The sequence below is a fragment of the Carassius auratus genome, chromosome 26 (assembly GCF_003368295.1).
Source record: "Carassius auratus strain Wakin chromosome 26, ASM336829v1, whole genome shotgun sequence".
NCBI classification, from domain to species: domain Eukaryota; kingdom Metazoa; phylum Chordata; class Actinopteri; order Cypriniformes; family Cyprinidae; genus Carassius; species Carassius auratus.
Window position 1 is genome coordinate 5,819,138 of NC_039268.1, and position 13,985 is coordinate 5,833,122.

The 13,985-nt window shown below is 36.5% G+C and overlaps 1 protein-coding gene across 11 annotated transcripts in view; it reads left to right on the top strand.

Moving 5' to 3' along the window:
- The window catches only part of micu3a (mitochondrial calcium uptake family, member 3a), a 28,117-nt gene that overhangs the window by 12,371 nt on the left and 1,761 nt on the right, over positions 1 to 13,985 (top strand). For 3 of the 11 annotated variants that reach the window (XM_026203819.1, XM_026203824.1, XM_026203830.1), the window contains 7 exons: positions 605 to 700; positions 3,473 to 3,487; positions 4,434 to 4,528; positions 4,770 to 4,941; positions 6,071 to 6,079; positions 8,470 to 8,578; positions 8,681 to 8,838. In XM_026203819.1, the coding sequence (XP_026059604.1) occupies positions 605 to 700; positions 3,473 to 3,487; positions 4,434 to 4,528; positions 4,770 to 4,941; positions 6,071 to 6,079; positions 8,470 to 8,578; positions 8,681 to 8,838 (654 nt within the window). The remainder of the gene's footprint in view (positions 1 to 604; positions 701 to 3,472; positions 3,488 to 4,433; positions 4,529 to 4,769; positions 4,942 to 6,070; positions 6,080 to 8,469; positions 8,579 to 8,680; positions 8,839 to 13,985) is intronic. The other 8 variants (XM_026203822.1, XM_026203825.1, XM_026203827.1 and 5 more) reach the window with 5 other exon arrangements.

Here is a 13,985-nt window from a genome sequence, read left to right on the forward strand (position 1 = left end):
CTGCTTAAGTCATGGCTACTCTGTGTATTTATCACAAGAAACCCCCCCCCCCAAATTGTGTTCCAGCATATTGCTTAAGTCTGAGCCACTGTTATTAGTTCAAAAGTGTCTGAAAAGAACATGGCGAAGTGATATGCATCTAAAAACAAACCTGAAAATATTCATAGACTGGACCAATCATAATCAAGATTTTGTGCTGTGGTACAAACTGTATACTGTGAGTAAATGATGTCGCACATGAGCCATTTCACAGAAGATTCTGTACCTGATATATTGATATATATGCTGGTAAAACCTTTCAATCTTGGTTAATCTCCAATTTTTATTATTATTATTATTATTATTATTATTATTATTATTATTGATCACTCACCTCATATAACCACATACAATTAGCATTTGGCTAACATCAACAAGTCCCCTCTCCCAATCTTCATATTAATCTGTCACACTGTATATTTAGTTGTTCAGGTTGATAAATTTGCAATATATCCTTCATGATTGAGAAAAGGACTGAGAGACCACCTGACACATCCTATTATTAACCATGTCTTTCAAAGCTAACGTGATAACAGCTTTCCATCTCATGCTAACCCCTCTGCAGGTGCTAAAAAAAGAGAGTCAGGAGTTTGTGCCCAGGAGCTACTGGGATATACTGAGACGTGGCGCGAGCCAGGCCCTGTTTTCTGATCTGGCAGAGGTACGGCCATAGCCCTCTGTCCTCCAGTCTCATCCGATGTTTTTATTTGTCCCTAGCCATCCCTAACACAATGCTCTCACCTGGAAAATGTACATTGTAACTATCATTCCTCCCTGTTTTATCATCTCAACCCTATAACATCATTGTCATTTAAATGACCTATGCATATCCTTTTATCCTAATTCATTTTGTAACCCCTTTTTATCTATTTTATCAACTGTTGATCTTCTAGTAAATCTGCTTTTGATGATTCACTCCAAAACTCAACCAACCAATCAGTATTTTTCCTCAAAATTACATTTTTTTTAATATTTAAAATATTAAAAAAACCTTCACATTAGTAAGAAATAAAGCTAAAATTTTCACACACAAAAAAAAGATATTTACCAGTGTTATTTTAATATTTTTTATATACTTTTTAGACATTGTGGGGACCAGCCTTCGGTGCCCATGAGAGGAAGAAAATAGTAAAAATAGTAAATGATGTTTATCTGAAACTGTAACAATGCAAACAGGTGTTCTGTAAGGAGTAGGTTAAGGGGAAATTCCTCTCAATTTACAGAAACAAATGTGTGTGTGTGTATGTGGGTGGGTGGGTTTAGGTTTCAGTTTCACGTTTAACATGATTTTTTTGCAGAGAATTGCAGAGAATTGCTAGCTTGGTTCATGCTTCATCATCGTTTTTGTAATTTCATCATATCGATGTCTGTGTTTAGTTGTTTTTCTGATATTTTGCGTGGGCAATCCTTGTGTTAAACCGACTGCAAATAATAACATAATATCGTAAGTGCTCTCAGCTGGCAGGCACATTAAAAACCTTTGTTTGTGCACTGAATATGTCAGAATATGTCTGCTCATCCTGATGCTGTGTTTGTGTTCTAATGGCTAATAGAGGGCGTCTGTAGGAAGCAGTAGTTTAATGATTGTGGAGAGCTGTGTGCAGATGCCCTGTATTTACTTAGTCTGTTATTCACAATGAAAGGGTAATTTCAGCTTGGCTTCCTCAGATGACACAGCAGTTAGACAGGTCTGTTTGTCTGAGTTGACAACTGCAGGGTACCAGACATTGTGTGTTTGTGGGCTAAAGGGCGCATGCTAGCATGTGTGGAAGTGTGATTGGGGTTACTCATCTTAGAAGTCGACAGCAGTAATCACTGTTTTTACCGCTGTTTTTAGATCAAAGAGTAAAATGCTTCAGGCAGTGTCTAAGTCACACTGTGGGCCTGGCTGTGGTGTTACATAGAATGATGACCTCACATTAATGGTTTCCTGTAACCACAGTGTTGTGATGTCACTCTTCCAGCAGATTGATGATGAAATTGTGAAAGGAGAAAAACAGCTACAAATGTTTTAGATAAAAAAGGATACATTTGTTTATCCGTTTCAGTCACATGGCATATTTATGACCGCCAGTGGGTAAAGTAATGGGGCGAATACAAAAACCCAAAGATACAAATAAAATAAAATAAATACATTTTGCGGGGTGGGGTGTTGATCCATGCCAGATCCCAGAAAAATTTTTTTTTATCTCAAGTTAGGATAGAACCTGCCAAATGTAACATTTGTGGACATTTATTTAAGCTACACTGAGAATATGTTTTTATAAAATAAAATGAATGACTAAAGTTTCAGTCTTTGCTAGTAATTTATATTTATTTCAGTTAAAGTTTTAGTTCAGTATCTTTTATCCCCCCAGTATTGTATTTAGCATATAGAATATTCCAACATTGGCAATATGTATATATTTAATCTACACTGAAAATAAAATGGTGTGGCATTTACTTTGAAACTATTGTCACTCAGGAATTGCTTGCATATAATTTGCACAAAAGAAGAAATGGCAATTAACTTTGAAGTTTAAAGACTGAAATAGTATTCTCTTCTAAAACATGCTAATCACTGTTTTATTTACAATTATGTAAAATTATGTTTTACAGTGTATAATGCAGACTGTTGTTAAGGATTTTCCCCATGATGGTCAAAAATATATGAATTTTTAACAGGTCATTGGCAGCTACCTTTTAAGGCAGGATCCTAATCGGTATGAAACATAATAAGTGATCGATTTAGAGCATTCTTACATAAGTAGCAAGTAGCAACTGTTAACAATAACTTTACACATGCATCACACTAATAATGGTCCTCCCCTGACACTTACAGTTGTTTCCAAAAGAAATGCAATGTTGTGAATAGGTACAAAAATTAACAGCACACACAAATATTGCGTGAAGTAGTATGTTTTAATGAGGTGGAACTGCTTTTTTTGTCAGTGAATGAAATATGTATGTATATTAAAAATCTGTTAAATTTCCTTTCGACATATGATTTGGAGAAGCTGCAGTGTACGTGATACTGCTTTTAAATTAAGTTAAAACAAGGTATCTTAGAAGACAGCATACTTGTATACTTTGGAACAGCTTCTGAGTTGAGAACATGCCTACAATGCTTTTGGAACTCTCTTGTATAAGGCTATTAATGAATAAATAAATATGTATTTGCTTTATCACAATTGTGGTTTTATATCTCACAATTGGGACTTTTTTTTATAAAATTTCACAATTATGGTCATTCTATTCTATTCTATTCTACTCTATATTCTGGAAACAGACTTTCAAAGTGGATTTACTGTTGAACAGTCTCTGTTTTACAGTTTTGTGTTATTGTATGTTGATAAAACACCACACCTCTATCACACTGAATCTATCTGGCTAGTGAAAAAGAACCATTGTTTTTCTCTTTGTAACTACCCACTGATTGTTTCTCCATGGATAGGATTTTAAGCTAGAGGTACAGCATGGACTTGCATTCTGGCCCGCTTTATTGCACAGAGGCCCATAACCATGAGAGGAGCTGTTTAGTGTTTATGCCTGGTTTTACCTGGTCTACCTGGTCTAAGCATGATAGGCTCTTCTTGCAGATGACGGTGAAGCATGGGTAGAAAAAAAAAAAAAAGAAAACCAACCTGGATGTGCACCTTTCGGCCACCTTTCTCCAGGTTTTTGGACGCCGTGCCACTGGCAAAAGTTTTTTTTGTTTGTTTTTTTACTGGTGAATGAACAACATGAACACCTTTTCCTGAGCTCCACTTAAAAAAAAAAGGATTCATGATACTTACAAGATAGCTCAAATTGATCTTTAACTTTAGAGTTGAGGTGTTTAAACAAGCTGAAGATTCTCTCCAGAGAAGGAAAGGTGGAATTTGCTCCTGTGTGCATTTCTTTCACAAATCTCTTGCAGATACACTGTGTGAAAGTTTGCTGCAGAAACGCATGCAATGTGGATGCTCTGTGTGTCTTTGCTCTTGTTGTCATGTTTTGGTGTCCTGTATTTACATCTGGTATAAACGTCCAATCCTGACAAGAGATTTTTGTGAACCACATTCATTAGTAATTGAATATACCAGATGTATACAGGGGGTCTATAAGTGCACAACTGGCATGTTTGTGTGCATTTCTGTGTATCATTGCTCTTTGTGCTTTTGTTTTGGTCTAATATACAATCTTTATGCCATTCTCACCCACTCATGGTATAAAGATGCACGTCTGCACGTCTTCTCAGAACAAGTCTGAAGTGATAAATGGATGCACACTTTCAAGGGCTGGATGGCTGGTACTCTGAATGGCTCAGCAAGCCTATGATGAACTGATTTCTTATTCCAGAGACAGAAGGATTTTTGTCATAGTTTCTTCTTTCTCATTTTGCTCTCTTTACTTCCACTCCTCACCAATCACAGCGTGCCGATGAGAACATGATGATTGACACCACTCTGCTTGTGCACTTCTTTGGCAAGAAAGGAAAGGCAGAGCTAACATTTGACGACTTCTACAGGTATGACAACTTGAGTTGAAAAAAGCCCTAAAAACATGGCACTAATTCATATCCACTTGGCAAGAATGGATGCATGAGAACTAATGTCCATCAAGCAGGTAGAAGAAAATGTTGAAGTCAGTTAACAGCTTGTCCTAACAAGATATAGCATGATAAAATGACAAAGAAGTATTTAAAAACATCTCCTATGCTTAGTTAGGCTGCAAACTGACTCTGATTTTTGCGTTCATTGCTCTTTCAGATTTATGGATAATCTGCAAACGGAAATGTTGGAGATCGAGTTCCTGACTTATTCCAAAGGCATGACCACCATCAGCGAGGAGGACTTTGCACGGATTTTGCTGCGCTACACTAATGTAGAAGATATCCGCAGCTATCTGGAGAATGTGCGGCAGTGTATACCTGATGAGAAGGTAATGAATAACATCACCTAGCCTCTAACTTCATCTGAAAGGAAGGTGTAGGACAACTGTGATGACCACCTCCCCCATACTCACACTTTCACCCAGCATGTTACTTCTCTTCCCAACAGCATTACATGGGTCAACACTGTGTGCCCCGCAAGGAAACTGTATATTAAAAATACAGCTACAAATTAATTTTTACTAACTTTACTAACGCAAAAAAATACTAACACATATATTTTTTCTATGCATGTATAAAGCTCTCTTATTCAGCCCCAAGATTTCTACACCTTGAGTGCTCATTCACCCTTGAATGCTCAAATGGCCCATAGTGAGTGTGGGACACTTGCATGTAAACTGCAGTTTAATCTTATAGTCTCTCTGTTCTCACCCCACTACAACTTAGTTGACTAAACCTTTCCATCCAGCAGACAGCCATCTTTCTTACTATTACCATGTTTGTATAAGAAGCAAGTGTCAAACTCACACGTTGTAGTAAAGTGGAACTGGTCTTTTCCCAGGCCCAGTTGTTTTAATGGAATAGTCAACAAAAAAATAAAATAAAATTACAAAATATGTTGAAAATGTACTCACCCTCAGGCCATGCAGGATAAGTTTGTTTCTTCATTCAAGATTTAGATGAGATTGTTTCTTCATTGGAACAGATCTGGAGAAATTTAGCATTATATAATTTGCCCAGTGGATCCTCTTCAGTAAATGAGTGCCACAGAAATGATAAAAAACATTACAATAATCCGTGTGACTTTATTATTATTATGACTATGTACATAATGTAAAGAACTATGTCTTCAATGCAAACGTTATATTATGTTTCTTTGCTTTCTATTTATTATTTGTTCGGTATACTGTGCCACTATATTAAATCTTTAATAAATTCCTCCAATATTTAGTGACTTTCAGAAGAAACTGATCCCTTTTTTTCCAGATATTCTCATCAGTATCCAGTAAATATCTATACTGATTGCTGTAGTAATGACGCATGTGCTATAGTAATGGTGTAATATAGTCAAAGAATGTCTCTGGTGCACACAAGATGCAGGGTAAGTTCCAGCTCTATTACAGTGTACAAAAACGTCCTGTATTCTCTCTGTCATCCCTGTTTATCTCACACTGGAAGAAAGCAGAGGTTTGTCCCTGCCAGAATGATTCGCCGTCCCGCAGCTCTTGATCAGATCGTGTTTTGTTTGGATTTGCCTTTCATTTTGTTTCAGTTGTTTTTCCTCCCTTTGATTTTGTGGCACGTGTTCAAGAAAGTAAATGACCTTTACTTTCAATCAGCAAAGATTATCTTGTTGTGAGAGCTTTCAATATATTTATTGAGTTTCAAATTATATAAAAAAATACAGTGGCCCCAAAAAGCATTTGGTTGCTTCATCCACACTTAAAATATTTTTCTGTCTGTCTCTCTGTCTCTCTGTCTGTCTGACTGTCTGTCTGTCTGTCTGTCTGTCTGTCTGACTGACTGTCTGTCTGACTGTCTGTCTCTCTGACTGTCTCTCTGTCTCTCTGTCTCTCTGATTGTCTGTCTGTCTGTCTGACTGTCTGTCTCTGTCTCTCTGACTGTCTGTCTGTCTGACTGTCTGTCTCTCTGACTGTCTGTCTGTCTGTCTGTCTGACTGTCTGTCTGTCTGTCTGTCTGTCTGTCTGTCTCTCTGTCTCTGATTGTCTGTCTGACTGTCTGTCTGACTGTCTGTCTCTCTGTCTCTCTGTCTGACTGTCTGTCTGACTGTCTGTCTGTCTGTCTCTCTGTCTCACTGATTGTCTGTCTGTCTGTCTCTCTGTCTCTCTGTCTGACTGTCTGTCTGTCTGTCTGTCTGTCTGTCTGTCTGTCTGTCTCTCTGTCTCTCTGATTGTCTGTCTGTCTGTCTGTCTGACTGTCTGACTGTCTGACTGTCTGTCTGTCTATCTGTCTGTCTGTCTGTCTGTCTGTCTGTCTGTCTGTCTGTCTGTCGGTCTGTCTGTCTGTCTGTCTGTCTGTCTGTCTTTCTGTCTGTTTGTCTGTCTGTCTGTCTGTCTGTCTGTCTGACTGACTTTCTGTCTGTCTGTTTGCCTGTCTGTCTGTCTGTCTGTTTGTCTGTATATCTGTCTTTCTGTCTAAACACATCTATCTATCAGCTTGTCTCTTCCTACCTGGATGTCTGTCTACCTACCTATAAATCAATCTATATATAAAATATATAATGAAATTGCTTCATTTCTATGTGAAGTGTCCAAATACTCTTTCGCCCACTGTATTTGTGTGGGTGTGGGGTGCATATTCGCTTGAGGCAAAGTTTGTGTTTGAATGATATGCTACCCATCTATAGAGGGTCACCTGATGTAGGTTCCTCCATGCCTGACTGCTCTCTTTTAGCTCTTTCCCAGTCCCATCTGAGGGAGCTGTTTGTGTTGAGGGTATCAGGTTTTGGGGCCCCTTTGAGCAGTTTGTACATTTGGCTAGAATGGCTGCACCTTCCTCTCAAAATCCCATGGAATAGACCCTAAACTCACTTTTATGGCATTTTATGGTTTTCCACCAGAGTGCCAAGTCCTGAACTCAGTCCAGCAAAATCCAGCTTTAAACATCAAACAGTTAAGCCTAATGTGTAACTAGAACTATGTTAAATACTTGCAGAGAGGTTTATGTGGATTGCCACAGCTGCGAGACAAGCCTTTCCTGTGCTTTTCTTTTATTCATTTAGGGCACTTTTAAATTATCAAAATGATGAAATTAAATTTCTTTAATTTCAAATATTGAACAGCACGACTGGTTCCAACATTGATGATAATAGGAAATGTTTCCACAGCATCAAATCAGCATATTATGATTTCTGAAGGATCATGTGACCCTGAAGACTGGTGTAATGACTGCAGGAAATTCAGCTTTAGGATCACATAAACAAATTTAATTTTAAAATATATTAAAATAAATATTAAAAAATGGGTATTTTTAATTGAAATAATATTTCAAAACAATGTTATTTTTGAGTAAATAAACTCAGCCTTTGTGTTTGAAAACATATAAAAAAAAGACCCCAAACTTTTTAGCTGTTTTTAAGTCTTGGTGTTCTGTTGTCAGTCAAATAGTAAGTTATCTCTTTGATTCCATGCTATGATGTCATGCTGTTTGTTTTCGTTTCTCTACATCCAGACAGGCTGACAATTATGACATTGCGCTGTAAAATGACTCATGCCTTTCAACCTCGCATGTATCATTGTGTGCATTGTGGCAGAGCACAAAGAGCAGAACATGCATCAGCAAACAAGCATGAGCGGCACAGCATCTGATTTCTTTTGCATATATCAAAATGTTGATTTCTTTTTGTCAATCATTGCATTTGTCTGTTCGGCAGATTCACTTGGGTATGAAATGCAAATTGTGCTTATGGATTTTGTGTGATGTCATGTTGCTCACAGATCCTCTTTGAAATGGAATGGAATGCCAGTTTATGGCAGCTGTGTCGGTTAGAATGGATGTCTCCGATTTAAAAAATGATTTTGCCCCTGTGTCTTTTTGCTCTTTCCTTTCATGATCAGGGCATCACCTTTGAAGAATTCAGGTCTTTCTTCCAGTTCCTCAATAACCTCGAAGACTTCGCCATTGCCATGCAGATGTACAACTTTGCATGTCGCTCCATTGGACAAGGTGAAATATTTTGGACCTGTCACTGTATACTCAAAATACTATTAGACACCCAAATTTGTGGAGCAAATTCACTATCCGAATGTGCATCTATCTGTCTTCCAGATGAGTTTGCTCGGGCAGTGTATGTTGCAACAGGCCTTAAGCTGACCCGTCACCTTGTTAACACCATCTTCAAGATATTTGATGTGGATCATGATGATCAGCTCAGTTACAAAGAGTTCATTGGTATCATGAAGGACCGGCTGCACCGTGGAGGCAGGGTAAGAGAGGGCTGTAGGTGAAAGAATGGTGCATTATCTTCACTGGGTTATCACAAGCCTTCGAATGTAGTCGTGAGAGCTAAGGACAGTATCTCTTCAACTATAGCGCCACCTAGTGCTATATCTGTACAATGAAACCTATATCTTCCTTTAGGGTTTTTTATTATTATTACAGATTTTCTCAGTCACTTTGGTACATTTCTCAGATCAGAATTGAAATTCTCAAAACTACCTGTTCAATTCTCACATCATTGTGTCACTTGTGCACATCATAAAACCAGTTTCTCATTTCTTTGAACAAGTTGCAAATGCTTTGGTACATCCATGCAAATGATTATGTACAATTCTCTGTTGTTTCCTACATTATCAGTTGCTAATGTCATGTTGCTCAAAATGTATTATATAGTTTTCGTTGCAATAGTCTCACCCCCCAAAACATCAAGTCTTTAGTTCATCGTATAAGTCATTAATTGTAAAATGGTTAATCTAGTTGTCATAAACTGCCAAGCACACTTTTTATTTTTATTTTTACACATTATTATTAGACTTGTTGTCAATCTGGCATGAATTGTGCAAGTGAATCTCGACTAATGAAGAGAATTTAGATGATAAACTAATGACAAACCATTTCTCTGAAATAGCTCAAAGGTTACAGTTTTTCTCAATTGCTTTGGCACATTTTTCGAAACAGTCTTAACATTCTCTAAACTGTGAGTGCAAATGTCACAACTGTTTGCAGGAACTTCAAAACTTTATAGCACGTCTACAAAATGTAGTTACTCACCCAAAACATTTAATTCATGCTTCAAAACCTAGTTATTGTGTCAATAATTTGGCCAAGGCCACCAAAATCTAAAGTATTTTTGTCATTGTGTGACCCACACTGGTCAAAATGTTTAGTTTTTTTTTTCACCACCACAGTCAACCATGAAAATTAAGGGTTTAAACAAAAATCTCATATTTTTTGAGAAAATTCAATAGCATGTAGAGAAAAAAAAAAGAATTCTATGAACATTTGTATTTTTACAGTGTTTATTTTTGTACTTCATGTGTATATACACAATACAAGTGTATTTACTGTACATGTAAAGTAACTGACAAGAGTAACAAGATTTCACTTTACATTTCATATTTGTGTATTACCACAAATACACAAACAACAAATAACATTCATGGGAAAAAATAACTCTGACTCTTCTATTTCCACCTCTTCCTCGATTATTTCTTCCTCTACCACCACCGCGTATTCTTACACGCCTTCCAATTGCTCTTCCACGAGAATGTTGCTGCAGTTCAGGGTTGTGAATGTCCTCCATTCTGAAAAACTTCTACAGCAGTGATTGTGCTGTGGGCAATCTATATATATATATATATATATATATATATATATATATTAGTGCTGTCAAAATTAGCGCGTTAACGCATTCGATTAATTTGAAATATTTAACGCGTTAAAATAAAATAACGCAATTAACGCGGTTGCAGTTTTTTTTATTTCCAGTTGTGACCTATGTGTGTTCAACGTGCAAAGAAATATGGATAAGACCAAGGAAGGACTTTTAGACGGAAAGTTTCAGTAGCCTACAAAACTCTGCCGGATTACTCTTCAGGCTGCCACAAGAAACATTACTGTTCATTCAGTCTGCCACAAGAAACAGCAACATTAAAATCATGAACTCAAATGTCATTGTTTAAAAAAAAAAAAAAAAAAAAACAATGACTGTAACAGTGCGTAAATCAGACCTTTCTGTAACGCTAACGTTAATAAGCTTAAACGAAATAATTGTGTAGCGGAGTATTTTTTGTACACAGTGCCGCGAACTGTCAATCACTCCTGTACACTGTAAAACCCGACAAGTTAACAGTAAACAGATTGCCTTGATTTAAACCATGTAAGTTTTAAAACTTTGCATTCAAGTAATTAAGTGATTAACTAAGTGCTGATTGAGAATTAGTGATGAACAGCTGCTGCTAACAAACAGAATCACTGAAGAAAAGAGAAACACAAGAACTACTACAACTGACTTCTGACACAGCCTTAGATGAAATCAACTGAAATAAAATACATGAAATCTCTCAAGATCTGATTAAACAACCTGTATTTCTGTCAGACGTCTACAGAAGATCTTATTGAGAATGAACTAAGGTTTAGATGTTGATTTATTGTTTCATTTGAAGTAACCATGTTAGAGATCAGTGTTTGCTTTAGTTGGGCTCTTGACCCTTGATTACTGTCTTAGTCTTTTCTCTGGCTGTTATAACCGTGTGTTTCTAAAACATTTGTTGTAACTCAAAAGCCCAGAAGAAATGCTGTCAGGCGTTAACCTGTACCTAGGTGTAGGATGTTATGCTTTATATTGGTATAACAACCAATATATATATATATATATAATTATGCGACTGCTAGGAGTCTAATCTCTGATGGAATATGGGTTGTGTAATTAAATTGACTATAGTAAAAGTGACTGTTAGAACCAGTGGTTCTGTAATAATCAGTTAATACAAAGACTTTCCAAACAGTGTGGTCTTCTACGGTGTCAAACAGTCACACAAAGACATCAATAATCAGAATATGAACCTCAACAATGGTGACCATAAAAGAAAAAAAAAGAAAATGCTGCAGAGCATGCTGGGAGCCATGGATGAGTTTTGTACTACAATAGTACCCAGCATGCATTGCAGCATGTTTTTTTGTCACCATTGTTGAGGTTCATATTCTGATTATTGATGTCTGTGTGTGACGAGCTACTGGCATAGAAGACAAATCTATGTGTACAAAATGTTTATGAAATCATTTTTATATTAACAGATTATCACAGAATCACTGGCTCTTAGTGTCATTTTTATTAGGTCCACTTGTACTAATTACACATTTGTTTAATCAGAGATTAGACTCTGTATAGATCAATATTTGTGAATAATAATGAAAAATTATCATCACAGCTATAAAGTATAACAATCTACACGTAGGTACAGGTTAACACCTCATGGCATTTCTTCTGGGCTTTTGAGTTACAACAAATGTGTTTTTGAAACACACGGTTATAACAGCCAGAGAAAAGACTAAGAAAGAAATCAAGGGTCAAGAGCCCAACTAAAGCAAACACTGATCTCTAACATGGTTACTTCAAATATAACAATAAATCAACATCTAAACCTTAGTTCATTCTCAATAAGATCTTCTGTAGACGTCTGACAGAAATAAAGTCAGTCTGGTTATTAATAAGTGGAGCTGGTGATGCTGTTTGTGGGGTTGTTTTATCAGATCTTGAGAGATTTCATGTATTTTATTTCAGTTGATTTCATCTAAGGCTGTGTCTGAAGTCAGTTGTAATAGTTCTTGTGTTTCTCTTTTCTTTAGTGATTCTGTTTGTTAGCAGCAGCTGTTCATCACTAATTCTCAATCAGCACTTAGTTAATCGCTTAATTACTTAATTGCAATGTATATCTTCTTTCAATGAACTCAACTGAATTAAGTTCAGAGTACTCGTAACTATTAGTTTTTTTCAACTTAAATGGTTTAAGGCAATAAGTTTCCTCAAACGGTTTGAGTTAACATAACTTGTCAGGTATGAGTGAGGCTGTGTCTGAAGTCAGCTGTTGTTCCTTTCTCTCTTTTCTTCAGTAATTATGTTTGTTAAAAGCAGGTGTTCATCACTAAAGCTCAATTAATCACTTAATCACTTAATTGCAATGTATATCTTCTTTCAGTGAACTCAACTGAATTAAGTTCAGAGTACTCATAACTGTTAGTTTTTTCAACTTAAATGGTTTAAGGCAATCGGTTTCCTCAAACGGTTTGAGTTAACATAGCTTAAGGATATCTGTTTACTCAAACCGTTTGAGTTAAGTTTACTTGTCGGGTATTACAGTCAAGGCAATCGGTTTACTCAAACGATTTGAGTTAAGTTAACTTGTCGGGTTTTACAGTGTACGCGTGCATCACTGTCCTCCTCGCAGCTGCAGCAACTTGCGCTCTCTCTCTTCATCAAGCTTTAAAACAAAAAGGAGACAAAAGGATCATATTGTCTTTGTGCATAGGCTATAGATTAATTAGATAAATAAATATCTAAATTTGTGCCTTGCCGTCTACGGTATTTTTTTAGAACTTAAAAAAAGATGCTGCAGCCAATGAGCAGCCAGCGGGGGCTGCAGGACGACTCAACCTCCGCAGACAGTTTTTAATGTTTATCAGACAATAAATACTCAAGATTTTGCTTTAGTATAACTCACAACGAGTTTCACACACCTTCTCCGGCCACGTTGAGTTGTTGACACTTAACAGTGGGAAAGCGACACATGCGCTATTCACTTGTGTAACTTAAGGGTGAATGGGTAATGTAGTTTCTGCTCTGGGTGGGATGAATTAGGAAGCTCGCATTGTGAAGGGCGCTCTGAAAATCAGCAGTGCAGGTAAAAGATTAAAACCTCTATTAAAACAGATGTCCAAATGAGCATACCGGTACGCTACAAGCACGTTCTGGGCGCACGGAGAGGTGGCGGTACGCTCAAGAGCTATATTTGGAAGTGGCGGTACTGAGTACCGGTGCATACCGGCCCACTTAAAGCACTGGCAATGACTATACTTTGGAATTTTTTTCAGTCCACTTAGAATTCAACATGGAAATCATTTTTGTTTTTCATTGGCATTGATTGTTTTGAAATTCAAATGGTACTTACATGCCTGTGTTTTTATTTCTGTAATAAATATGGCTTTCAAGCCAACAGTTAAATTGGAGGATATTGATGGTTTATTGCAGGTGTGTTGTTTACATGAGAAAATCTGTTACAAGTTAAACAAAAATTCCAATAAACAATCATATTTTGAATTGAAATATTTTGAATTTAAATTTAAATGTCTTGAGTTTACATTAATTATTTACATTTTACATTTACATATCCAAAAAGTTTCAGTCTTTTAATTGCATTGATTAATCACGATTAATTTTTAAAAATTGTGCGATTAATTAGTTAATTTTTTTTAATCGATTGACAGCACTAATATATATATATATATATATATATATATATATATATATATACTCCCAAAGTTGATTGGTTATGTAAATGGTTAAATGGTTGATTCATATTAAAGGTAATTTGCAATTAGATTGTGAATGCAATTAGAGGTCATGTGCCAATTTAGC